Raw genomic sequence first — 27,597 nt, 5'->3', positions numbered from 1 at the left:
TGCGGGCTTAGTTGCTCCACGGCATGTGGGATCTTCCTGGACCAGGGCTTGAACCCATGTCCCCTGAATTGGCAGGCAGATTCTTAACCACTGCGCCACCAGGGAAGCCCCAACATCCATTTTTCTAATAATTCGTTTTATTTTTTTCCAATCCATGATGGATTGAAAATGAAAAACTGGTCCAAAAATAGTTTGAGAAGCACTAGTATGGAACACAAGGCCCAAAGTGATTCCTTTCAAGGAGCAAGGGAGCTGGGGTATTTATACCTCACTTCCCATCAGGTCAGTCCTTGGTTGAGACAGTGTCCAGAAGTGTTCATTTCCCAGCACTTCTGCCTGGGTGGAATGAAGTGGTATGCCCAGAGGGACACATGAATGTCAGCAGTAGTGTCTACTAGAAAGTTTGTCAATGAAAAATTTCACTAAGCTAATTAATCTAAACATCATCACATCTCTATAATCATACTGATAATGAGTTAAAGGCTAAATAAGCGTTAATTTGCTACATGCTATATATAGAAGGATAACAGAAAGCTAGAATTTGACTATGCACAGATAAAATGTTTCATTCAAAAGCACCCATGAAAATAACTAATACTGCCAACCAAAAGCATTGGTTAGTGGGTAGGGTAGCTAAATTAAAGCTGCATCATTACCTAAAATTCAACTGTAATGCAAAGCAGTAGTCCATGGAATTCAGGATATGTGAGTAATGAGCATCTGTCACTTTACAGGGCTTCCTTCATCAACCTAAGATAATTTTGTGTCATCTTGTTGGAAAATAGTATTTTATTTTCCACTAAGGAAGCCAAAGGCAAGAGCTCCTCCTTCCTTCTCTCCACTCCCAGAAAGCCAGGGGACTGGCATGTGACAAAAGTTCTGAAAATTAGATATTCTCAACCAGGATTCTGAATCTTAAGCAAGTGGTCCAAAGATGAAAGGATGATTAGAGAGCATTCTTATTTTTTGGAGACTTACTGCTACTGCTTATGCCTTCCTTGGTTTCTGGCCTTATTTAATACTGGTCTCTCAGCCTCCTGCTAATTCTGTGAGCTCCCAATTTCCTTCCAATCGTTTCCTTTTTTTACTTACGACAGTTACAGTCTAACTCTTACTTGAAACCAAAAGTCATCACTGATACGAGGTGGTGGTGAAGAATCAGAGCTCTGATTCCTGCTTGCTCAGTAATTCTCTTGAAGAAGTGAGGTCAGTCTCTTCATCAACCTGGTTTTTAGTTTCCACATTTCTACAGTAGTATTAGTTCAGCAGTGTGCTTTATGTAAAATTAGTCTGTGAGATGTTCTCTGAATAAAGGATTCTTCCTTTGGAGAATCCAATTGCATGTTAGCCTATTTAAGTTCCTAAAAAATTCTCCAGCAAAGGATTTAACTTAACTTTAACCCAGCATTTCCTAAACTTAATCATGGAAGTCTTATTTCTGAAAATATTAACATCTCACACAGTTATTCATCCATAGAATACCTTGGAAAGAGGCATTGGCTCCAGCAGTTCATTTTTCTTTGACTTTGCACCTGACACTGGAGTTTATCACTAAGCACACATGACGCCTTTGAGGAGTCTCTGCATTAATCCATTATGGCAGGGGTTCTTAAACCGCAGTACATAAAGAAGTATTTGAGAAGTTTGTAATAATGCATATTGCTGGGCATCACACCAGATCTATGAATTCAGAATCTCCTGGAATAGAGTAAGGAATCAGTCTACAGGTGACTATGTTGTAGGCAGTCCTCAGTTCACAGTATAAGGAACACTACTTTCTGTAAAGTACCTCCTGAACCTCCTGATGGCTTACATTCTTTATCATTGGAAGAATCTAGAAGTCATAGTCATAATACTATATCCCACTGGCTTGATCATTCAGATCATTCATCTCCTAAAAGCTGTAGATGAAGCAAGTTCATAGACAACTTGTGAACATCAGCTTAAAACCTCTGAATAAAACCTTGAAAATCTCTGATCCAACTTCAGAAAGATACAATATTAAAGTGTGAATATGGTTTTAGCTGTAACTATGGGGTCAATAATTTGGACAAAATCTAGTTAAAGGTTGAACACACACTAAAAGGAGCAGTCAGTCTCTCAGATGTCTCTCTCACTCCTGTTAACTGTCTATAGCTTATTCATTTCTCACCATAAACTATTAGTGAGAAATCAAGGTTAAAGGAGTAGTAGGTCAGAAACTTAATTCATCTAATTTTATGACTTATTAGCAACTAAAAGATTCTGATGATAGGAAGCCTGAAATGAATAGCTAAAATGTTATTTTTAGACTATCTGTGAAAGTCACTTGCTCTCATTAACACAAATGATGAAAAATCAGCTGTCAGAAATTTCAAAGCAAGATAGCAGAACACGAAAGAAACAAAAATTACTCAAGTCACCATCTTCTGGAACATTTTATCTCTGTTAGAATTCTTCAGGTAATATATGAAGAGAATAATAGTACATTTCTTCACAATATCCTGTACATTTTCATACAGGAAAAAGGACGAGTTGTGGTGACATTTTTGTTGTTGTTGTTGGAAACAAGCAAACTTTTTGCTCCTGGGCCACTAGTTATATTTACTGTAAAAAACCCTTACAGATGATTTGCAAGATTCAGGAGAATTCCCTTTTGTCTTTACAGCCCCAAATGTACAGATAATTTGTTAGTAAATAATTTGCAAGGATCATAGTCTCACAGCTGCAATATTCTCTTATTTTATTTTGATAATCAGAATTATAGCCTCTTTGCAACAGGGGAGTGACGATATATGGAGGTGTGCTTATTCCTCAACATCTCCATAAAACTGGTATACTGACATATATTTGCATGGGCTTCATATAACACAACACAGAATTCTTTCTTTCCAAAGGGCTTCAAAATTTACAAGCTTACCGATTTACAAGCTTTGTTTTATTCCTCTTGCTGCACAGTTGTTTTGGCTTAGTATATAGAATATATCAACATCTAACAATATAGAGTTTAAAAAATTTGTACATACCTTATCATATTTCACAAAGTTACTTTCATTATTATTTGCATAAATTTATTTTATTTAATATTGTAACTTCCATTTACATTTCCAACACTAAGAATTAGAGTTAAAAATGTCATGAAACCCTGATGTGATAGTCACTCAACAATGCAGAGTGTACTTACACATACATCCTTATAGGGATTATGGATTGACCTTTTTTCTTTATTGTAGCACTGCACTGTCTCAAGGGTGGCTGCATTCCTTAGGGTTGTGAACTAATCTCTGGAGAATACACATGCTGCCTCACTGAAGAGTCACTAATCAAAGCTTGAATATGTTCCTTTTGTGTTCAAATTTCAAATCCTCATCCCTACTCCAGCCATTTTTCAGGATCCTTCCTTTAAGACCACCGAAAGCAAAACTATAGCTGTTCAAACTTGGAACTAAGGAAAGAAAATAAAAAATGAAGCTGGGCTGGATTTAATTCTATGTAGAGCACATTGCCAAGAGTGGAATTACGTTTACAAGCATCAGTTTTTTCAGGTTTGGGTCATTCATTTGGTCTCTCAAAAGGACCTGCTTTGTAGATCCAGGGCACTAGTAATTTTCCAGCTGCGTTCCTGGTTTGCTTAGCTAATCCTGTGGGCCCCAATGTGCAGTCCACACCTGAAAAGGGGGAGTTTTTAATGTCGTGGTTTATTAACCAGGTACTTTCCATTCACGCAGTTAACAATTAGAAAACAGAAAGAAAGAAAAAAAAAAGAGCGAGAAAGCCTCCTACTTGTTTTTTTACTCCAAATATGGAGATGGAAACTATTAAACAAATAAGAAGGAGGGAAACTCCCGCATATTTCACCTTGACCTGGCTGGAATGCTCTGATGCCTGTAAGAGGCGGTGCTCTATGAAAGAGATCGGGCAGGCTGCTAGTGGAAAAATGAGAGGTCAGACTTTACCACGGGGAACCTCTCCTGCCCCTAGAGGAAAAAGAGAACCATCAGCCTGTGTCTCAGATTGGAAACAGCGCCTTGTTTTCAATCCGGGGAACTGGGTTCCCTCCCTCGGCCTAACGTCGTAGGAATGGGACCCAAGAAGGCGCGCGGCTTCCCCGACAGTTGCCGGGCATAACACCCGCTCCAGGCTTGAACCGAAATTTCTGAGCTGCCAATAGGCAGAACGGCCCTCCCACCTCCTCTCCTTAGTCTCACTCTTCTGCTCCGCCGCCCTTTGTAACTTCTTTGTTCCGTTTATTTGGAAGGTGACGCTTAAGGTCAAAAGATCCACCGTGACTGGCAAAAGCCCAGAGCCACCACCAGACCCTGGGAAGAGCAGGGCTGTCCAACTCAGGGCTGAGGCTCCGAGTGGAGAAGGAGCCGTGAGAAATTTCAGCTGCAACTCCGGGTACAGCCCCTGCGGACCGGGCCAACTCTCCAAGGGCTGGGGAGACGCCGAACAGTCTTGGGGTGGGGCAAAGGGTGAGCTCCGAACTCTGCCAGCAAAGTGGGCAGTGCGCACCAGCGGAACAGAGGGTGTTGGGGGCGGGGAGAGGTGCCTGGACTCCACGTAGTCTGTGGCAGCTGCCGAGCAGTGAGTATCTCCCAACAAAAGAACGCGCAGCTTCGGGGTCAGAGGCTGGGGTTTGCGCACAGCTGCCACTCTTGCTGAGCTACTCTCCGCGCCACCTAGGCGAGCGTTGGGATGCAGGGATTCGGAGAGGAGGGGGAAAGAGAACACGGTGTGAGATTCCTGCTGCGCGGCTACGCATCAGGAGTTCTTGTGAACGATGGGAATGGCAACTCTCAGAGCCAAGGGGAAGAAAAAGAGCTGGAGTGAGCAAAACAAAGAGCGAGTGTGGGCCGCGGTGACTTCATGCCTCACCAATGTCCCGCCCACGCTGCTCCGAGCTGTTGCTGCAGCCGGAGCCTCCGCCGCGCCTGCGGGCGGCCGCGGCAAGGAACTCTGTAGCGTGGGGCGGTTTCCTAGCAACTCGCAGCCCGAACGCGCCTAGCTACCCGCACTTTGGGAGCCCCAACCCTCCCTCCCCACCCCAGCCGGGGGCCGGAGCAGGACCATTCCTCCCCCGCCCCTCGCCAGCCTCGCCTCCTTCTCATCCTCTCCGGGGTGCATCCCAGAGCGCGACAGCTGTCCCGGCTCTGGACGTAGGGACGCCTGAGCAGCACACTGGGGCCAAAAGGACGAGGGCACGAAGCATCCGCCCCCGTGAAGCCAGGCTCCTGCACCCCTGGGGAACCTCTCCTCCTGCGCTCGCGGCCGTGCGCTCCACTCCCGGTCAAGCAGGGAGCTGCGATGCCTCACTCGGTGTCCGCGGGCGCCGGCGGGGGCTTCTAGGGCGCTCCGGGGCCGCCTCCCCCGGCTGCTGGCACATCAAGCTTCCTCCCTCGCCAACCAGGACGCTGCCTCTTCGACTTTGCCCGCTGCTCATCTGACGAGGCTGCAAAGTTGCAATTAAGTGAAGTTGGCTTCCCTGCCCACCTGTGAGAGAAGCTCGACCTCATTGATGCGCCATCGACTTTTTTCCCCTTCGGCCTCGCCAGCGTCCCCTCCCACAGATGCAGCATCACCCACTGAATGTACATTAGGCTGGTTTTTCCCCCCAGCTTCGGGCTTTGTTTGGGTTTGATTGTGTTTGGCTCTTCGCTAAGCTGATTTATGCAGCAGAAGCCCCATCGGCTGGAGAGAGACAAAAGCTCTTTTCTTTGTCCCAGAGCGGGCTGCGGAGCCTTTGCTCGCGTCGCCGCCCCGGGCCATTGGCCGTCAGAGGAGGTGCTTCTCGCGGAGATCGCGGGACCAGCCGTGCGGAGCTGGGAGGGCCGCGGGGGCCCTGAAATGCCGAGCTGTGCCCAGGCCGCCGTACCTGCATCGTTTGCTCCGAGCCGCGGGGTCCGCCTGCCGGGCCTGCTGGAAACGTCCTAGCAACACTTGGCACTTCGCGCCCGGGAGCGCGAGCGCGCATCCGGTTAGCAGCCAGGCGGCGGGCGCGGTGCAGTGCGGGCTGCTTTGCATTATGTGCCGCTCGGCCCTGGCTTTTTTTACTGCCACATTAGTCTGCCTGCAAAACTGCAGGCCAGGTCCTGCCCCATTCCTCCGGGCGGCCTGGGTGTTTTCAGTTGTTCTTGGACTGGGCCAAAGTGGTAAGTTGTTTTGTTTTCTTTTGTTTTCTTCCCTTCCTCAAAGGTCTTGGGCTGTCACGAAGAGCATCCCGGCCAGGTAAGCGGCCCGGTGACAGCCTCCATCTGCGGAGAACTTCAGAAGGGTGGGTGTGTGGCGCCGTTCTCCATTGCAGGTGGCCCGAGGGAGGCCAGGTGTCAAGCGTTTCCTCCCTAGAGGGACAGCAATAACTGATTACCTGTGGAGACCCTGTGTGTTGCTGAGGGAGGCAGTTAATAGAATGGAAGTTTGGGAGGGTGGTGGGCCGTATTTACAGAAGCCCGTTTAGGGGTTCTGCCCCGTCCTTGAAGGCATCCTCCTTGAAGGCATCCTTGAAGATGCTGCCCATCTTTCTAGTATGTGGGTCCACTAACCCCTAACTTGCATTTGATTCAAGCCTGAGGATAAATTGGTATAATGAGAGTGAGGGTTCTGTTTTTGAGTCCATGAAAGAAAAGGATAGCTGCACACAAGTTTCCTCTACCATAGTGCTCAGCCTGAATGACTTAAACATATATGAAGAATATTCTTGCTTTAAGTCACTGTTTTTTCAGCTCAAGAAACAATTCCTAGCTAACTGATCCCTCAGTGAGATCAATCCTTGAGACCGAGACCCTGAGACAGAACCCAAGAGCAGGATTGACAACTTTCAGTCCGGGCAAGCCACTTTTGTCAGAACTACCTGATTTGGAGAGGATACTTCTTTATAAAGGATATTGTCCCCTCATTTTACAAATCACAAAGAGAAGCTCAAGTCAAATAGTGTGTGAAAAGGTGCTTTGGCACTTCTGAATTAGATGCAAATTTAAGATGGCAGTACTGGATTGTTAGCAAACAGTAAGACATAAAGTAAGTGATAATAATAATCATGAATTTAGGATGAGTTCTTATTGGTATTAAATGTAGGCCAAATATTTATTTTTGCCAATGCAATGATTATTGCCATACTTTTTGGAACATGTTTACTTTATCTGTGTTTGGTCATTGAGACTTAAATTCTATTAGAGCCTTTCTCTGGCCTCTCCTGTTGAAGGAGAGTTGTAATTGTTCTGTAGATTAAAATGTTCTCCTATGCTTTGAATTGACGAGCCAAATTTCTGCCTGAAGCTAATTAAAACCATCAAGTCATAACCTTATAAATAAGAGTTTATAATGGAAACATGCTAGCTAGCTTCACTTATTGGTTGCATACACAGCTGTCTAATATTTGTTTCAAAAGAAGATTTATCCAACTGTGTGAAATGAGAGCAGTTAGAGTTAATTTTTATCTTGTGGCTCTTTTTTGGCTTATAAGTTGATTTTAAAATAAGTGAAACTTAAGGCAAAGGAAAAAGTAACATTATCAATTATCGGTTAAGTGAAACCACTGAGCATAACTCCATCCTGTGTTAATAAGTGACAAAGTATTTTTCCGGATTTAGTAAATACATACACACGCACATACACTAGTAAGATGACCAAAACTTGTGTCAACAGGGTATATTTTGTTCCCAATACTTAGGCAAAAGAAAAAGTGCTACTTGCCCCCAGATTTTGCTAGTAATTGTGAGTTTTTTTAAAATATTCATTGCGTTTGTAAAGATTAGTCAAGTTCTCGTGTAATAGCTTTGTATTTCCATCCAGTGACTGTAGCTGATTTGAAGCAAATACTATGAATGAGCTCTCTTGCACCTGCAGTTGTGAAAAGGGAATGCTTATCTGAAATCAGAACAAGGCATCCTTTTCCCAGTCTCTGTCAATATACAAAGATTTCTGATGTATACTGGTTTGCACTGCAGTTAAAAACATGCAAAAAATTTAAATTATAGCCAGTACAACTCAGAAAATTAGAGATCAGCGTAAACTGTTGTACTTTTGTGATATAGCTACAAGTCTCAAATTATATGTCTTCACAGTACAAATTAGATGCTTAAAGCAGAATAGAAATTTAGGTATCAGTTACAAAGGAAATCTTGTTCCCTTGCTCAGTAGTTTACACCAAGGATATGTTGAGGGCAATAAAGCCATACAAAAGAAACCATAAACGGCACAACTTTGGGTTTAATTTTTGAAGTAGAATTTACAGGTCCCAAATACATAGTGGACTTTTAATAACGAATATATAGTGAGAAAGGGGGATGTTATTAATAAAATCTGAACATTATTCTGACCTAGAAAACAAATTATTGGAGTTTGTTTTTCAACTTTCCTTGGTGGAAATTACCGACAATCAGAGAAACAATAACACTATAAAATGGTTAATGAGTAACTGGAAAACACTAGAGAATACCTAATGGTTAATATTTGAAGAGTTAATGTAGTAACACTGCTGTTTCTACATTTGCTAGTATTGAAAGGCTAAAAATCTTTTTAACCTAAATTTTTATATAGCAATATAAGAGTGACAAATTTCAGAAACTACCATTTCTTTTTGGAAAGTGGTAACTATTGCGCTGAAATTTCACCTTCTGTGCATAATCAACTATTTATTCTTTTACATAACAATCAACTGGATTAGCATTGTTTTGTAAGTGTAGTATATTACCTCAGAACATGTTTTATAGAATAAGTTTCAGAATTCTTTATGCTTACCTAAAATGAGAGGATATTTAAGAGAACCAACGCTTCATTTTTAAAAATCCAGTTTTCTAAATTATTTGCACAATAAGCATCCAAATTAATTCTATCTTAAAGCAACTGAGATACGTTCCGATAAAAAAGCTTGTACTGTATATGAGAAGGCTATGTTTGTGCTGTATATTTTCAAATCATACCAGCAAAGTAGGTGATATGATTTGAAAAATGCCATAAAAATTCCTGTGCCCCCAAACAGTTCTTTCACCTGTTACCAAATTATCAAAATTTTCACCATTTAATGGATTTCTTTGGATTAAGCATGGTATTGACACTATGTTTCTTCTAATTTTTAACTTTATATTACGGACATTTTCAAACACACACAGAAGAAGAAAGAATCGTGTAAGGAATCACCACAGACCCATCACCCAGCTTCATCAACTATCAACTGAAGCCCAGCTTCTTTCATGTCTTCCCCCACGCATTTCATTTCCTTCCCCCAACAAGACTACTTTGAAGCAAATGTCTCATATCATTTTGTCCTAAAATATATCAGTAAATCAAAATACTACTAGAGGAGAAGCACGCTTCATTAATCCCCACAACACAAATTTTTTTAGCTAAAATTTAGGGCCACAAGAACGTCCACTATCTTTAAAGGCAGGAATGCGGAAGTGAGGGAGGCAAGCAAAGGCAAAGACAGTTTCAAGTATTTGCTTCTCAGTGGTTCTATTATATAGCTCCATTAAAAATATTTTTTAAAAAGTATGCATGCATATGAAAAAGAAAAAATACAGACAAATGTAATTACTTTATTTCAGTGGAATCACAGCAGGTATATCTTGTTTGAGTTTCAGTTTTAAGGACTGTTCCCCCTGTCTCTTGAATCATCATTTTTCTCCTCTCTACTAGATCATTTACTGCATATGCATATCCATACATGCTGTAATAGCTCTCATCTTCTATTTCTGTCTCCTTTGTAGCAAAAATTCTTGAAAGAATTGTCCATACTTGCTGTCTCCAATTCTCCTCACCTTCTCTTTTAATCCATTGCTCAGGCTTCCTTTATCATCCCTGAAGTTACACCACTCTGTTAAGATCACAGTGACCTTCCTATTGTCAAATCCGATGGTCAGTTCATAGTCTTCATCCTTCTTGACCTACCATCTGTCAGCGAGTTGACACTGTTGATCACTCCCACCTTTGAAACACTTCTTTCCTTGGCTTCCTGGACCCCCATTCTCTTGGTTTAAGCTCCTTCTCCATCCCTGATGTTGGTTCTTTCTCATGTCCCAACCTCCAAATATAGGAGTGGCCCAGGATTCAGCCCTCAGATGTTCTCTTCTAGATATATACTGGGTCTCAGGTGGACTGATCAGGTCTTGGGTATTAAATACCATTTCTATGCTGACAGCTCCAGTCCTGCCCTCTTATCTCATCTCCAGAGGGTCTAGCAAACTGCCTATTCAACATCTCCACTGTATGTCTAAAGGCAAAGTTAACCCTAACATAGTCAAGACCAAACTTCCAATTTTCTCCCTCAGGTTTGCTCCTTTCACACTCTTCTTCATCTCAGTAAGCGATGTCAGTCTTCCAGTAGTTTGGGATAAGACTTTGGCAGCACCCTTGATTTCTCTGTTTCTCCCACATTCCATGGTCAGTTCACCACCTCAATTGCCTAAAAAGCTGGTTTTGCTGTGATTTTCTTTTGTCCACTCAGATTTGATAAAAGTTGAATTAATACCATAACTTTTTTTTTTTTTAAGTATAGGATATCTTCAAGTGGTAGAACCATATATAGCACTCTGAAGAATAAGAGGACTGACCAGGTAGAAAAAGTTCTTAGAATAATAGTAACCAGCTGATAATTTTTTTAAATGTATGTTTAAGTCTTAAAGATATATTATTTATTCATGAATATATATACCTATTAAGCTAATTAAGCCTTGATTGGACTGAAAACAAAATTAGTTAATAACTTTAATAAAACAAGGGAAGTCAGAGGATATAGTTTAGAAGAGAAAGGTACACTGTTGAATAGGATTTAATATAGACAGTTAACAAGATAATCAGTTTTCATTCCAATTTGATATTTTTATGAGACATAAGAAATAACGTGATATAGCAACAATATATTGCCTTTTCAATTTTCCTGTACTCCATTTTGAATGAACCTTCCTTGAAGCAAATAAAGTATTTGAGATAATCTGGTCTGTGTTGTTTAACAGCCTTTTCTGCCCCACCTGTTAAATTAGATTTATCCAGGTACAGTTTATGTTAAATTTTCACTTTGTTCACCACTCCCCTCCCCCAGGGCCATTCTATGGATCACTAGATGGATCTCAGAGGGTACAGTTTTTATCTAAAGTTCTTTAAACTTTAATAAATGGGGCCTGATATGCAGAGACCATCCAGTTTTCTTAAAACGTAATAAACTGCCTTGTGATATAGTCTTTCTCTTGTTTGTACTTATTAAGCAAAGATGCTCAAAGCATCCTCCTTGAAAGTGCTTGTTGTATAGCATTCTCAGTCGTTTAAATGATGTCTTTTCACTGGTTTGATAGGTCTCAGTGAGTAACTTATATAAAAATTATGTTATTTTTAATATTATTGAATCTTACCTTACCAAACTGACATAAGGAAACAGTCTTTTTATATGTTCATTGAATGACCTGACAACATTCATAACCAACCCTGTATTGTTTATGCTCAGTCCTTCTTGGTCCTCAAAACTCTAGTCCCTGTTGCAGCCCAAGTCTACACATTTAGAGGAGTTTTGCCAGCATGAGGACTGTTAGCCCTATGTATCTTCTCCAGTTATATATGCAATGTATTCTGTAAGCTATTTATTGATTATAAAAGAAGCCATAGAAAAAAATATTTTATGCTTATGCATATTGCATTTTATTAAATTGAACAATTAAATACTGAGCTTCTTAAGTAGGTGACCTAATTGCTAATCTCTAAAAATGTAACTTTTCCAGTTGTATCCTAAAGATGTCATATAAGTATGGCTTCTATATGTAGTGGAAAGAAAGTGCAATGCTCATGTAATTTCACAAACAACTGGGTAGCTCTCTCTCTGTGCCATGCACTGATATAAATGATTTACCACATTAATTTAACCTTCATACTAACACTATGAGAGAGGTAGAATTGTTATTCCTGTTATAGAAATGAGGAAACTGAAGCACAGAGGAGATAAGTAACTCACTGAAAATCACCTAGCTAGTAAGTAGAAAAGATGGGATTTGAACTCGGTTATGCTGCCTCATACTTGATTTAAAAAGTTTCTAGATGTTTAAGTTATACATTCAGTGTGACTGTCAGATAGAGGACCTTCATGAGGAGGCCCATGGCATATTTGGAAAAAGGCCTTTCATTCATCCCCTTTCTCAATTGTTGGTGTGCAAAGGTGAATTGTGGTGGAAATCTGGGTGTTTCACGGTTGTCCAGGAGGCAAGGAAACAATGGCCATAGGTAACATGCATGTGAGAGCACGGAAGCCTAGGAACAGAGTTTGGACCTCCTTCCCTGGAGATTGCTGGGCTATGCCATGTAATGCTGTTACCCTCACAGAGTAACTGCAGAGAGGAGGATAAAGATTTGTGAATCGGGGCATGGTGAAAACATACCTCCTGTGGAGGCAAATACTCTCAACCTCTTATACACTTCACTATGGTTGTTTTCATATGGGAGTAAGAAAGGGCAAGAAGACACGTGGCCTTATGGGCATAACCTGGAGCGAAACTCTGCCTCCCACAGGATTTCCGATGTGTTACAGATGTGTTTGACTTGTGGTTATGAGAAAGAAAGAAAAAGAGAAAGACATTGACCTACTAAGTAGCTGGTAACCAGTTCAGTCAGAGTGTTCAAAGGGACAAAATCATGGTACAAGGCATCACACCATTGATCAACATAGGGCTCAAAGCATTCCTAGCCATTTGGAGCCACTCTATTATATAGCTTGATACTCTATATTGTTTAATATATTCATATTATTTTTTCTCCGTGCATTTTTACAAAGTAAGTGTTTTTTCGGCTGTTAAATATTTACAGTGATTAGCCATAGCCAGTAGTCTACCAATATTGGTCATTTAGAGCATGGCATTTCCAGTATATGCCAGGCTCAAGGCATCTACTGCTGTACTTTCTTCAGGCAGAAGTTTTTGCTCTGTATGTGTGTGTGTGTGTGTGTGTGTGTGTGTGAGTGATTTCAGTTTTATAACTATTTGACAGCAGCGGTTAGTTCACATCTATATGGACTGTCTATAGATTTCTGAAAGTGGTGACAGGTTTATAGGTTATTAACATATAGCGCTTGTTTAGTGAATCTTCACCCTTGTTTCCCACATATGGATACGGTATAGGACATTCCTTATTCCTTTGGCTCAGACAGCTTTGTTAAGCTTGGTGTCAATGTACACATCTGGAGTTCCCACCTCCTTCATGGCAAACTTCCAGATCTCTTTGAATGTCCAAGGGCCATGCTTCTTTTAAAGCCTACTCCATATATGCACAGGTAAATGCTGATGGTTTATTCTCTGGTCATCACCTCATTGATGGAAGAATGGCCCTTTCTTCTCACCGCTCTTTTCCGTGGGAGCCATCCAAAGAGTGCAAGAGATTGTGACTCTTCAGGAAGGAGTTTAATGCTGAGACATCAAAGGCTCTATCTAAGCACTAAGAATACAACAGAGAGCAAAACAAAGTCCCTGCTCTCATGATGCTTACATTCTAATTGAAGAAGACAAATACATGTATATATACATGTGTATATATGCATGATACATATGATATACAATTTATCACATGTGACATATATCATACATACACATGTGTATATATATATATGTGTGTGTGTGTGTGTGTGTGTGAATATATATGGTAAAAAGAAGAAAAAATAAAGCAGACTGAGGGAACTGACCTGAGAGGGACTGGACAGTCTACTATTATATACAGGATAGCCAGAGTAGGTCATTCTAGTAAGAAAACATTAAATTTCTTAAATTTTTTTCTTTCTATGGTACACATCAGACATTTCACAATCTTTCCTATAGTTTAGCTCCTTCTTGAAAACGGGAGGCAAAAAGATACACTAGGATTTCTAAGCTGTTAACAGTAATAGGAGTTTTTTTCCCCTTTGCTATTAAAGGTCATCAAATTCTCACTTATGGCTAGGAAGAAAAGAGTTGAAAGGTAGTGAAGGGGTGACAAGATGATAAATAAGTGGGTGATTCTAGGTAAGATGACTAAAGGAAAATGGAGATTTTTGTTTTTTAGCATCAACTCTTTGTCCATAATGGTTTCTCGAATCTATCCGCTCCTTTTAATACAACGCCACTAGAGTAGAGAAAGCCTGAAATAGTCTTCATTCCATGAGGCAAATCTTTTGGCAAAAATCTATGAGTGTCCTAACCAGTCTCCATTATTTCAAACCTTTGTCCACACTTTACCTCCCTATTCAGAATCTTCATGGCTTCCATTGTCTTCAGGCTCCTCTGCATGGTATGCAAAGCCCTTCCAGAACATCCCATGCCTAACATTCTGGCTCCTCGTTGAAGTCCTGTCTCCACATCAACCTGTGACCTCCTTGAGAGGAGAAACTGTGCCTGTTGATTCTGCGTTTTCAATGCCTGGCATGCAATAGGCCCTAATAAATTATTTGAAGTAAATGACTCAATGAATGAGGTGAGGATAATAGTGATCAGTTTTAAATTGGGCAGCTAAGCAAATAAGCCCTATTCAGCTCTAATCCTCACTAGAATTTGAACTTCAAGAAATACAGTTTTCTTTTGAATGTGAGTTCTACTATAAAAGGTTTAACACCATGAAAGGACGTTTGTTTCTGCATTCCAAGTCCACTCCAAAAAGCAGTCTCTTGACTTGACAGGCAAATCTTTAGCAAAGATCACAATAGAGACTTAGTTTTTTAATCTACTTTTTACAAATTTGTTTTGCTTTCAAATTTCTGTGATAATTATTTTCATTGTTTTTAATTAATATGAAAAGTAATCCTGATCCTTTACCCTCAGTGTGTATTTTAAAATTGATTTCTACTTAGATTATACAACCTGAAATTTGTAGTCATTTTAACCAAATACTAAAAAAAGTAATGAAAAAACAAGATATTCTAATCAATTTAATCATAATGCACTCAGATTTTCTTAAAGCATCTATAGCTTTGTGTCAGGCACTGTTCTGGAGTTAAAAGAATAACAATAGTTAACATTTGTAAGGTATTTTCTGTATGCCAGACACACTCCTGTATATATGATAGGAAAATATATCCTCTAATGCCCACAACCCTCTGAGGTATGTACTCTGATAATTCACATTTTATAGGTAATCAAACTAGTTAAAGAGTCATTGAATAACTTCTTCAAGATCTCTTAGCTAATAAGCAATAGAACCAGAAGTCAGACCTGCGTGGGTTTGATTCTGCACTCTCAACCTCATAACAGACTATGTTCCAGGGGTAAGAAGAGTCTCTATCCCGGGCCTTGGAGGGCCTTGCTCTGGCCCTCTCCACAGGCAAGGAATCCATGGGGCATGCCTGTCCAGAGTCTTCAATTCCCTTCTAGATCATCCTTAGAATTCTCTGCCCAAGCAGCCCCAACCTACTTTCTTTAGACTGTGCCACCCACATGCCAAACCCGAGGAGAGGGGAAATAAATAGAGCTTGGACATGCAGGCTGGAGTATCCATGCAGGTAAGTGATAGGCTATTTGCTTTGCAGAATAAAGCTAGAAGTGAGAGAGAAGAGGGGCAGATTGAGGGCTGGAGGAACAACACACACTGCAAAGTTCCCAACCAGAAATCTTAAGAATCTGAAATTCTAAATTCAGACCTAGCCTTCTAGGGCATTATCAATGCGTGTTTATCAATGTAGGAAAACAGAACTTATTTTATGTAATAGTTTCTTAGCCTGGGTTTTAACTGTTAAATATTTAATCCTGTTATGCCTGCCACCATTTGTACTCTTGCTCCCGCCCTAAAAAAATTTAGGGACAGATTTGTCTAGTACATTAAGTATTACTTGGGGGAGGGTGACAGACAATGAATGCACCATAGATCACTGAATAAAGAGAACTACTTTATGTCAAGGTGCTTTTTGGTAAAGCTCTGAGATGTATACAGATTACACTAAATTTTATTTTCCTGAAAAACAGTGTCATAGAGAGAGTCTAGTGTATACATTTTTTAATTTAGTTTTACTTTTTATTTCCCCTTATTGGTTTAAAACATGTGACAGAAAAGAACATTTTACTGACATGAATTAGGCAAATTCGGTTGAATTATTCAGCTAGCATATATTTAATATCTATAAGTGAATGAATGTGTGGAAAAAATACTGCCAAACTGCCTTTATGGACTAAAAGGACTATTTTCCAATTTAAATATCAGTCTTAATGTGACCTCCTTTCTGTTTTTACAGCAAGTAAATTAGCCTAATTTACATATGAAAGAAAAATGTAATAAAAGTCAAAATTATTTCCATTGGGATTTTATAATTTAATTAAAACAGTCCTACCTTTCAACAAAAGTACTAGGATCGATTCTTGCTACGAAACTACTAATATTAAATAGATATATTAGGGCTTCCCTGATGGCGCAGTGGTTAGGAATCCACCTGCCAATGCAGGGGACATGGGTTCGAGCCCTGGTCCAGGAAGATCCCACATGCCACGGAGCAACTAGGCCCGTGCGCCACAACTACTGAGCCTGAGCTCTAGAGCCCGCAAGCCACAACTACTGAGCCCGCGTGCCGCAACTACTGAAGCCCGCACGCCTAGAGCCCGTGCTCCGCAACAGGAGAAGCCGCGACAGTGAGAAGCCCGCGCACCACAACGAAGAGTAGCCCCCGTTCGCTGCAACTAAAGAAAGCTCGTGCGCAGCAACGAAGACCCAACACAGCCAAAAATAAATAAATAAATAAATTTATTTTAAAAAAATAAAATAAAAAAAAAATAAATAGATATATTAAAATTATCTTCTCTAACTTTAGGAAATTAGTTTAGGAAATAAGAATAAGATCATTAAATTAAAATTGCAGTGTTAAATTATAGTGGTCTTATTGGATATATACTCTTAAGATGATTCTAAAAGATGCTTTTATTTTGAATGCTGTTATTCAAAGTACTAGAAGTTCATATTTTAAAACAGCATATAAAGTCTTAAAAAGTGATCTTTCATGCTGACCTTATCAATGAGCCAAACCATCATTACTATAGTTATTTTGAAGAGAGTTGTTACACTCTTTCCCAGCTATTTTTGTTGTTGTTTTGTTTTAATATGCTGGTAACATTTGTCAAAGATAGAGTCTGTTGCCATTCTAGATCAGTACTGGTACAGTTTGATTATTCTAGAGAATTGCCCCCAAAAAATCACAGCACCCAGGTAGTACAGAGTGAGGAACCAGAGTAGCAACCAAAGGCTAATTCAAGCTAAAGTCCATGAGAGAGACTGAGTATGGAAAGACTGGAAATGGGAAAGGCTGGTAATGAAGACAGGAGAATAGCAGACTAGAAATATGTCAGCTCTGAAGAAATGTGCCAAATATTTCTCATTAGGTATGTGAGGTGTGCAGTAGCTTTTGGTCAGGGATGTTTTGATATTTTGGACCCAGCCTCCTTCTAGGATTGAAAGAGTTGATATGCCGATGGTAAAATACAGCCACAGTCGAGGTACTGTTGTTCCAAATATACATATGGTAACAGGGTCCTATCCTTGGAATTGAACCACAAACATTTTCCAAGGTACAAGCATTTTTCCTGATTTCGGTGGGGGCCATATATTCAGTATAATTCCCTAGTAACTGTTGCAGGTACTACGTAGGGAAAAGATCTTCAATCTTATAGAATGAGGGATACTACTATGCTCTGAAGGAGCTTTAGAATATTATGAGTTCGAACAAAGACAATAATTAAAAGAAAAATTCAAAATTCTACAGGACCTTAAGGAAGTACCTTACGGAGTGCCAGACTAGGCATTGTCTTTTTTAATTGCCTACTCAAGTCAGGCTTGGCAGCGGTCAGGCTGGCTACTCCTAATGGTGTAAGGTATTCGTTGACTGCAGTAAAACAAAGAATGCAGGAAAGTTTTGGGGTGTGCAGAAATTGCTGTAGAACTGGCTGTTCTAGTTGGAAACAAAGAACTCATTGTAGCAGAACTGAATTATTGGCAGAAAAATGACCTACCTGGTCTCTTTCTTAGTACAAGGCATACCTCCCAAGGTATCACTCTATTATCTTTTGTGCATTTGATTTGGATTTATATGGTGAATTGAAGACAACTGAACCATAATTTGCAAAAGAAAACCCTCTAGAAATGATACATGAGGCTCAAGTTTCAAGAAAACTTATCTGGAAGATGATAACACTGAAAAACACACTCAGGAAGGGAGTCAGTTTCAGGCATCCTGAATTTTGGTTTAAAATGTCCCTTTTGATGAGTGTTTCAATCACAACCATCTAGAACCAGAGCCCTAAGGTGAAGGACAATGTATATAATCACAGTGCCCAACCCCTGAGGTTGGTAATGGAAACACAAAGATTAAATGTTATTAATACCAGTCTTTAGTTCAGAGGATATAACTTGTTTGATGCCTCTTGAAGACTTCAAGGCCACACGATGCTTGGTGACATCTGATGGGACTAAGACGGGGTGTTAGAAGGGGTGAGGTGTCCTGAATAGGTACCTGTGCCCCAATGAAGGCAGCATAACACAGCTGAAGAATAAAGCCCAGCACCCACTGTTAGGGAGCACATGTGTGTTAATATATATGTCCAGGGCCGACCCTTGGCTACTTGCAGGTCAGCATAGCATTGATGCCAGAGGTCATTACTCTCTGAGAACAGGACTGCAGGCTAGATTATCTGGTGGTAGACTTACTGGGGTAGAAATCAACTTATGGGCATTATCAAAAGTCAGATATCAGGGCTTTTTGGACAAATCCTGCCTCTCAGAGATGTGTTTGATTTTGAAGTTAAAAAAAGACAGGTGCTGCTTCTGACTGAATTACTTGGCGGTGCAGAAATGTTTGGTCGGTTAGACCTATAACTGGATGTTATACCCCGCTTCCCCACAGGATAGACTTCTCAAATACTGCCCAGATGACATGGGTTTTTTCTCCTACACTGGGCACCTATCAATTCCTTTGGGTTTAATTTTTTTAAAACAGAAAAGCCCACGTACAGAACTTGGGTTTCTTGGCCCTTTTACTAAATTACATACAGGCATACCTTGGAGATATTTTGGGTTTGATTCCAGAGCACTGCAATAAAGCAAATACTGCAAAAGCAAGTCACATGAAATTTTTCATTTCCCAGTACATATAAAAGTTATGCTTATACTATACTGTAGACCATTAAGTATGCAAAAGCATTATATCTAAAAAAAATAATGTACATACATTAATTAAAAATATTTTATTACTGAAAAATGCTGTCATCTGAGCCTTCAGTGAGTCATTATCTTTTTGCTTGTGGAGGGTCTTGCCTGGATGTTGATGGCTGCTGACTGATCAGGATGGTGGCTGCTGAAGGTTGTGGTGGTTTTGGCAATTTCTTAAAATAAGACAACAATGAAGTTTGCTGCATCGATGGACTGTTCCTTTCACAAAGGATTTCTCTGTAGCATGCAATGCTGTTTGATAGCATCTACCCACAGTAGAACTTCTTTCAAAACTGGAGTCAGTCCTCTCAAACCCTGCTGCTGCTTTATCAGCTAAGTTTATGTAATATTCTAAGTCCTTTGTCATCATTTCAACAATCTTCGTAGCATCGTCACCAGGAGTAGATTCCATCTCAAGAAACCACTTTCTTTGCTCATCCATGAGAAGCAACTCTTCATCTGTTAAAGTTTTATCATGAGACTGTAGCAATTCACTCACATCTTCAGGCTCCACTTCTAATTCTAATTTTCTTGTTATTTCCACCACATCTGCAGTTATTCCTCCACTGAAGTGTTGAATCTCTCGAAGTGATTCATGAGGGTTGGAATTAACTTCTTCCACGCTCCTGTTAATATTGATATTTTGACCTCTTCCCATGAATCACAACTGTTCTTAATGGCATCTAGAATGGTTAATCCTTTCCAGAAGGTTTTCAATTGACTTTGCCCAGATCTTTTAGAGGAATCACTATCTATGGCAGCAATAGCCTTATGAAATGTACTACTTAAATAAAACTCAAAAGTCAAACTTACTCCTTTATCCAGGGGCTGCAGAATGATCTTTTGTTAGCAGGCATGAAAACAAATTAATCTTGTCCATCTCCATCAAAGCCCTTAGGTGATGAGTTGCATTGTCACTGAGCAGTAATATTTTGAACAGAATCTTTTTTTCTGAGTAGTTGGTCTCAAAAGTGGGCTTAAAATATTCAGTAAACCATGTCATAAACGGATATGCTCTCAGCCAGGCTTTGTTGTTCCATTTATAGAGCACAAGCAGGGTAGATTTAGCATAATTCTTAAGGGCCCTAGGATTTTCCGAATGGTAAATGAACATTGGCTTCAACTTAAAGTCACCAGCTGCATTAGCCCCTAACAAGAGAGTCAGCCTGCCCTTTGAAGCTTTGGAGCCTGGCATTGACTCTTCCTCTCTAGCTATGAAAGTCCTAGATGACATCTTCTTTCAATATAAGGCTATTTTGTCTACACTGAAAATTTGTTGTTTGGTGCAATCACCTTTATTAATTATCTTAGCTAGATCTTCTGGATAATTTGCTGCAGCTTCTACATGAGCACTTGCTGCTTCACCTGGCTAACTGTTTGGCTCAGGAGGCCTAGCTTTCAGCCTGTCTCAGCTTTCAACCTGCCTTTCTCACTAAGCTTAATCATTTTTAGCTTTTGATTTAAAGTGAGAGACATGGGACTCTTCCTTCACTTGACTGCTTAGAGGCCACCGCGTGGTTATTAACTGGCCTAATTTCAGTACTGTTGTGTCTCAAGGAATAGGGAGGCCCGAGGAGAGGGAGAGAGATGGGGGAACAGCATGTCAGTGGAGGAGTCAGAACACACTTAATATTTATTGATTAAGTTTGTTTTCTTATATGGGCATGGTTCGTGGTGCCCCAAAACAATTACAATAATAACATCAAAGATCACAGATCACAGATCATCATAACAAATATAATAATAATGAAAAAGTTTGAAATATTGTAAGAATTACCAAAATGCTGCACAGAGACATGAAGTGAACAAATGCACTTGATGCAGGGTTATCAAAAACGTGCAGTTTGCAAAAACACAATATCTACAGAGCGCAATAAAATGAAGCACAATAAAATAAGGTAAGCCTGTAGATGCTTCTAGCTCTATGTTAAAGAATTCAAGCTCCAGAGTACTCCAGAATTGGGCCTTCGAGTTCTGTGGAGCTGCCATAGTGGCAGATGACCTACTAACTGGTCAATCCACTTTAGGATATTTCCTAGGGGTCCTTATTGACAAGCAGAGAACTAAAACACCCAGAAAAATCCCAAGAAATATGGAATTACCTAAAATTTGGAAGCCTACCTCTACAGCACAGTGGCACTCCTATATATGACTTACCTATGAGGAATTTGGGTTCCCAAGAACTTTACCCTTAATAGCACAAACTCACCTTTCCAAAGCTTTGTGGATGCTAACAGTAAGTGGCCTAGGATAGTCTGAATTAGTTGGTTATACAAAGAAGGCTGTTGGATATTGCCCAGATATACAGTGGCCGCCTCCATCCAAAAGATCACAGGAGATACCACATGAACACTGGAAGACTGGCAGAGAATTCTAGAATCTGAGAGGACATTATCAATAATGTATATAACTTAATTTATATATTAAAAATATATTTTGAAAAAGACCTTTCATTCATCTCCTTTTTCAATTGTTGGTGTGCAAAGGTGAACTGTGGTGGAAATCTGGGTGTCTCAGGGTTGTTCAGGAGGCAAGTAATCAATGGCCACAGGTACACATGCATGTGAGAGCACAGAAGCCTAGGAACAGAGTTTGGAGTCAGGCTGTCATTTGTTTGGGAACAGAATAGAATCTTCCAGGGAAGAAGGGGTAGATAAACTGACCTATCTCTGCACACTCAGTGGATCTGCAAAATGGGTCTGACAGGATAGACAGGCACTCAAGAGCCTCAGTCATGGTGAGGAAACAGCTCCTATTTACCATTCAAAAATAATCATACTTGATTATATATTTTAAAAGGCAGCTTGGGAGTCTTTAGCAGAAGCACAGAGGTTGAACTTCAAAAGGGTAGTTAAGTATTGGAAGACAAAAGGGATATAAGGGCCAAGGGGAAGCTGAGTAGAAAACATAGGGGTTCAGAGATTAGACCTGGGGTGTTGTATTTTGGGGGTTGATTTCATTTTTCTGAATGGGTTGCTGCTGTTTTGCCAGCTTTAACTGATCCAGCTGAATGGGCTGACCCCCTGTAACAACTTAACAATACTGTGTGATTTCTAACAGACAGTATATATTTGGGAACCAGACAGAATAGAGATGCAATTATGTAATAAAAGGATCTGGCAAATTCCTCAAGGAAGTTTTTACTGACCCTCCGAGTCTCCCTTTTAGGTGACATCCTCCTATGCTTTGCTGCCATAGCACCTAGCCTGTTCTTTTCACAGCACACTTATTAAGGTTCTGTCATATGTTAGTTTTTGCTATTACTCTATAAGCTTCACAAGGCAGGTACCCTATTCTTAAGACCCTTCACAATGCCATGATTATAGCAGGTATTAAACAATTATCTAATAATTCATGAATGGACGAAGGCCATCCAAATCATTATAACTTCAAATTCCTTAAGAAGTGGAATTTTCTGCTCTGTTCCCAGATGATAATCTTTTCCTCTTTTGACCAAATCTGTGTCCATTCTCTTCCTTCTACTCAAAAAATCTTTTAATAATACTAACAGTGCTGTCCATGAGAAGGTGAGAAACAGTTATAGTAAAACCCTGGTTACCTGCAGTGCATGTGAAATCCATGGTCATTCATAGTTTGATGCTTTCTTTAGAAAATCTTTTAAAGATGTATCTGTAAACTTTCCTATCTTAGTAAGTACATCATTCAGACTTTGAGATTTGAGAAAAGCCTCCCAGTTATCATTCAATCAATAAATCAAAAGGTATTGTTTGAACACCTACTCAGTACATTTGGCATTGTACTAGTTGCTATGGGGACAGAGGAGATGTAAGATATCATGCAGGTGGGATAGCTGAGCTTGGGAACTGTGTGAGTATGTAAAACAAGATAGCAATGTGGGGCCAAGGTGGGTGGTCTGGGTCATTAGTGTTGCAGGGCTTTTGACTTCTCCTGAATTAGACAGGATATAGGTCAAGTGTGTCCTGATGCCGAGACAGAACCTCGAAGTCCCTTCTAAATATTAATACTTAATTTTAAATTTTCTTATGCTTCAGCAGAGAATTAAAGTGCAGAGCCTTGATTAACTGAAGGTTTCAACTACTTAGGTTTTACTATACATATGGTTCACCTTTTTAGGTACAATGTATTCCTAGAAACCATCATAAAATGCATCAACATAAAGCAAATCCAGGTTGTGTATCCCTTACCCTAAAGGTATATGTGATTACTTGCATTGTCTTTAGCTATTAGCAGAAAACTGTTAAATGAGTGTATAAAGACAGGAAGAACAGAAATATAAGGATTAATTTATTGAATGAGTAGACCAGGGATATCAAAGTGGCAAAATTCAGAGACAACGTGTTTTCAACGTGTTGAAAAAAAAAAAGTGTTATGAGTGCTGGGGATCAGTGCAGAATGGCCAGAGAGAATAAGTGCAGTAACAGGACAAAGCTTCCCCAAGGGAAGGCATCCTGAGCTGAGTTCCAGAGTTGACTGAGAGAAGGGGACACAGTTGGGAGAAAGTTAACTGAACGATGCAGAAGTAAACACATCAACTCAGAGAGAGAGGGGGTTGGGGGAGAGGGCACACACGGGACATTTTGGTCAATGCAGAGGAGACATGCATTCATCTTCTCATTAAACAAATATGTAGTGAGTCTCTACAATGTGCCAGATATTGCTCTAAGCCCTGAAAATAGAGCAGTGGACAAAACAGACAGAAATATCTGCCCACATGTAGTTTATATCCTAATGGGAGGCGCCAGACCATTGACAAAATAAATAGAATGTCCAGCATGCTAGAAGGTGCTATCTGTCTAGCACCTTCTGTAGTGAAAACAAACGCAGCTGGGGGATAAGCAGCAGTGCTCACACCTTCCCCTCTAGCACTCCTCACTCCGCATCTGAGTCTGTTTTTCTCTACAGAAAGTGCTAGACATATAGCACCTTCTAGAATGCTAGACCTTCTATTTATTTTGTCTATGGTCTGCCTCCTCCCATCAGAATGTGATAGCTGAGCCAAGTCCATAAACCTGGAGGGAAATATGAAAGGATAGCATCTTCCTCAATGATATGTCACTTGAAAGGAAGAGACTGGCACTTAAATGTGAATTATAATCTAATAGGTTCTATAATTTAAACTAAAATCTAATAAGTGCTCATCATTTAACAAATAATTTTTCAACAATGACTGTGTGGAAAGCATAGTTCAAGATGTATAAGAAACATTAGGAAACAAAAGGACAAAAATCCTTGTCCTCATGAGTCTTATATTTTGGGGGAAGAGGAAACAAAATAAAAAGTAAACATGGTTATAAGTAATTATATAGTATGTTAAAAGTGCTAAGTGCTATGGGAAATAGTAGACCAGGATTAGGGGGATACGTGGGAGTTGCCATTTTAAATGGATTAGACGGGCTACACATCATTAAGAAAGTGGGTGTTTGAGCAAAGTCTTAAGGGCAGTGAGAGTTAGCCTTGTGGATAATTGGTGGAGAGGATCGGAAAAAAGAGAGGCTATCAAGGGATGTAAGAGATGTGACATAGGTGGGAAAATGGAAGGAGTGGAGGTGGCAGATTGTTGGTGTCAGGATCCTGGAAGTGAGTGAGATTGAAAGACAGGAGGTAGTGGTCAGAGAGGGTAATATGGGAAATACTGGGATTGTAGAGGGGTTGCAATTACTGGTAATTACAAGGTCTAAAGCTATGACCGTGGCTTAAGCAAGTAGCTAAACCAGAGTGGAGGACAAAATAACTGGAGAAGAGAATGAGGAAGTGGGGCATCTAGGTATTGCAAAGATGTTCTGCATATATACTGAAATTGCCATGAACTGAAATAGTAGTAGTATTGGAGAGTGTGATAAGCAAAGAGTCAAAATTCTCTAGAAACGAGAAGGCATCACCCTGGCGTCAGTAAATGCCCGTAGTAATTCAGGGGTCTGTGTGATGTAATCTGAGTTAACAGTGTCAAAACTGGGAGAGGTTAGGGATGAGGGAGAGAGAGTGCCCTGGAAGTGGCAATAAGAACTAAGGAGGGCAGCTATCTGCCTCTAGGCCCAGTGTCATGAGGGTCATGGGAGAAACAGCCATTACTCATGAGGTCAGCAAAGGAAGCGAACCTCAGGGGTGATTCAGTTTTCATTAGAGCAAGGAGCGGGAAAATTCATAGAAGAGACTGATATACAGGGAATTCTTCTGGAAATGGGCTAATAATTTTGGAGACCACAAGAAGAGGGTTTCTGAAGTTGTAAAAGAGTGCAGCTGAGGGGAGAAGAGAGACTGTGTACAGCCTAATAGGGATTAGAGGGGCATTTGCAAGTCTTAGACTCCTTGAAGCAACTGACATGAACACGGATAAGTGAAATTAGTCTTTGTGAACTCAAGGTAGATAGTGGTGATAAAGCTGTGAGTGGCAAGAGGAAGGTGGAAGTTCTGGGGCTTGTTCTTGATTCTATGGAATGAAGAGAAACGATCTGAGGAAGCCTGACTTAGTTCTGGTGTGAGGATGCTCACTCTACTCAATCTCCTATTGAGTGGGAGATGGACATTTTTTTTTGAATGCCTTGGGCTACCCCCTCAGACAATCAGCTGGAGCTGATTATCTGAGGAGGTATATAATAGCTGAGGATTATACCCGAAGGTAGTACAAACCAACAATGCTTTGGAAGTGAAAGGGTTTAGTGAAGACTTTCCAAACTATCTAACATCATCTCCTCCCTGGAGGAATTTGCTTCTTGCTAAATATATTTACAAACGTAATATGTAATTTATACCCACACTTGCATAATCTGCAACTAACTAAATAAACAAATAACTAAATAAAATACATACAAATAACTATAATTGAATGCAGAATGTAAGAATCACAATGCAAATTCTGTAAGGACTCAAAAGTAGCGAGATAAGCTACACCTGAAAGGAACAGGAAGGAACGGATGGCAGAGATGTAAAAGTAAGATAAGTGTCTTAATTGGATGCTGAAGAACTGGAAGGACTGTAACAGAGGGAAATGCCCAGGATGACTCTTCAGGCAGAGAGAGGAGGCATACATACTGGCCATGACTAGGGCATCAGGGGAGAAGTGAAAGAGAGAGCCATTGAGTTAGATATAGGTGAATTTGTTTGAACTTGACTACTCAGGTGGTGGAAAATCATTGAAGGCTTTTTGATTGTTTAGTAGGGTAGGCAATAATGTATATAGTCAACCCTCCGTATCCAGGGGTGTCACATCCCTGGATTCAACCAACCACAGATTGAAAACATTCAGAAAAAATATTCCAGAAACTTCCAAAAACAAAACTTGAATTTGCCACATGCTAGCAACTATTTCCATAATATTTACACTGTATTTACAAATATTTACATAGCATTAACATTGTATTAAGTATCATAAGTAATTTAGAGAAGATTTAAAGTATATGGGAGGATGTGCATAGCTTATATGAAAATACTGTGCCATTTTATATTATATAAGGGACTTGAGCATCCTTGGATTTTGGTATGGGGCGGGGGGTCCTGGAACCAACCCCCTGGAGAAACTGAGGAACATCTGTATAATGAATTTCAGTGGTAGATGCCCAAGGTAAAAGACTGAGAAAATTGTTAACAGTAAAGCAAATGATAAATAATGAGAGTCTAAACTAGGTTGAAGTCCAATAAGGGAAAGATGAATGCTAAAGATACTGAGGTAAAAGCAAGAAGTATTGGTGACTAACAGGTTGCTGGGATTACAGCAGAGGGAGGAGTCAATGTTGACCATAAATATTTAAAGCAGAATAACTAGGAAAATATTGCAATTAACAGAAATAGGTCAGTCAAGTCAGGAAAAGCTACTGATAGATGGGAAGATGATTTTTATTTGAGACTTGAAGCTTTTGAAGTTCCAGTAGGAACCTACGTGGAATGTCCAGAAGACTGTTGAAAATTCAAGACAGAAACTTGAGTGAGAATTTGGAACTGGAGATACTAATTTGATGGTCATGTGCAAGCAGATGAGACTTAAAGTCATGTTAGTATATGAAGCCATCAAGGTATAGAGTTTAGAGAGATGTAAAAATAGCCAAAGACATAAAAAGAAAATTAGTTGTGGGAATGGGAGAAGTGATAGAGTGTCCACTCACTGTTGAAAGGTAGAGCACATTTAAACATTGCTAAATACTAGTTACTAGATATAATTAGGAAATTATCATTTGCCTTTGAGTGAGCAATTCACTAGACAGAGAGAGGAAATCATCTTGGCAAGTACGAAACTCTTCTTCCTCTGAAAAGAGAACAAAGACAAATTTGAGTTTAAAAAAAAAGTAATTTAGATATTCTAGGTAATATAAAGGTAAGGTTGGGTCATATCTTAAGTATGAGGACTTGGTAGAAGTGTTTGGGGATTTGAAGAGAAAGAATTAGAATAGCGAATGTGAGAAACTATGATGGAAAGTCAACAAGAGATGAATCAACAAGGCCTAGGGGTTAGGTGAAATGAGAAAGAAATTTGGAAGAAACAGGGCCCCACAAAGGCAGCTTCAGATGCTAAGGTATAAGTTGTTG

At 40.0% G+C, this 27,597-nt stretch overlaps 1 protein-coding gene across 2 annotated transcripts in view; it reads left to right on the top strand.

The window, feature by feature from the left end:
• Positions 1-5,999: 5,999 nt before the first annotated feature.
• Positions 6,000-27,597, top strand: part of ITGB8 (integrin subunit beta 8) — a 93,064-nt gene continuing 71,466 nt past the window's right edge. Inside the window, exon 1 of one of the 2 annotated variants that reach the window (XM_061198510.1) lies at positions 6,000-6,131. In XM_061198510.1, coding sequence (XP_061054493.1) covers positions 6,005-6,131 — 127 coding nt within the window. In that variant the 5' untranslated portion in view covers positions 6,000-6,004. The remainder of the gene's footprint in view (positions 6,132-27,597) is intronic. The other variant, XM_061198512.1, reaches the window with a different exon arrangement.

The sequence above is a fragment of the Eubalaena glacialis genome, chromosome 8, assembly GCF_028564815.1.
Source record: "Eubalaena glacialis isolate mEubGla1 chromosome 8, mEubGla1.1.hap2.+ XY, whole genome shotgun sequence".
Lineage (NCBI taxonomy): Eukaryota > Metazoa > Chordata > Mammalia > Artiodactyla > Balaenidae > Eubalaena > Eubalaena glacialis.
The sequence above is the reverse complement of the archived record's forward strand: the minus strand, read 5'-3'. Positions and strand labels throughout refer to the sequence as shown.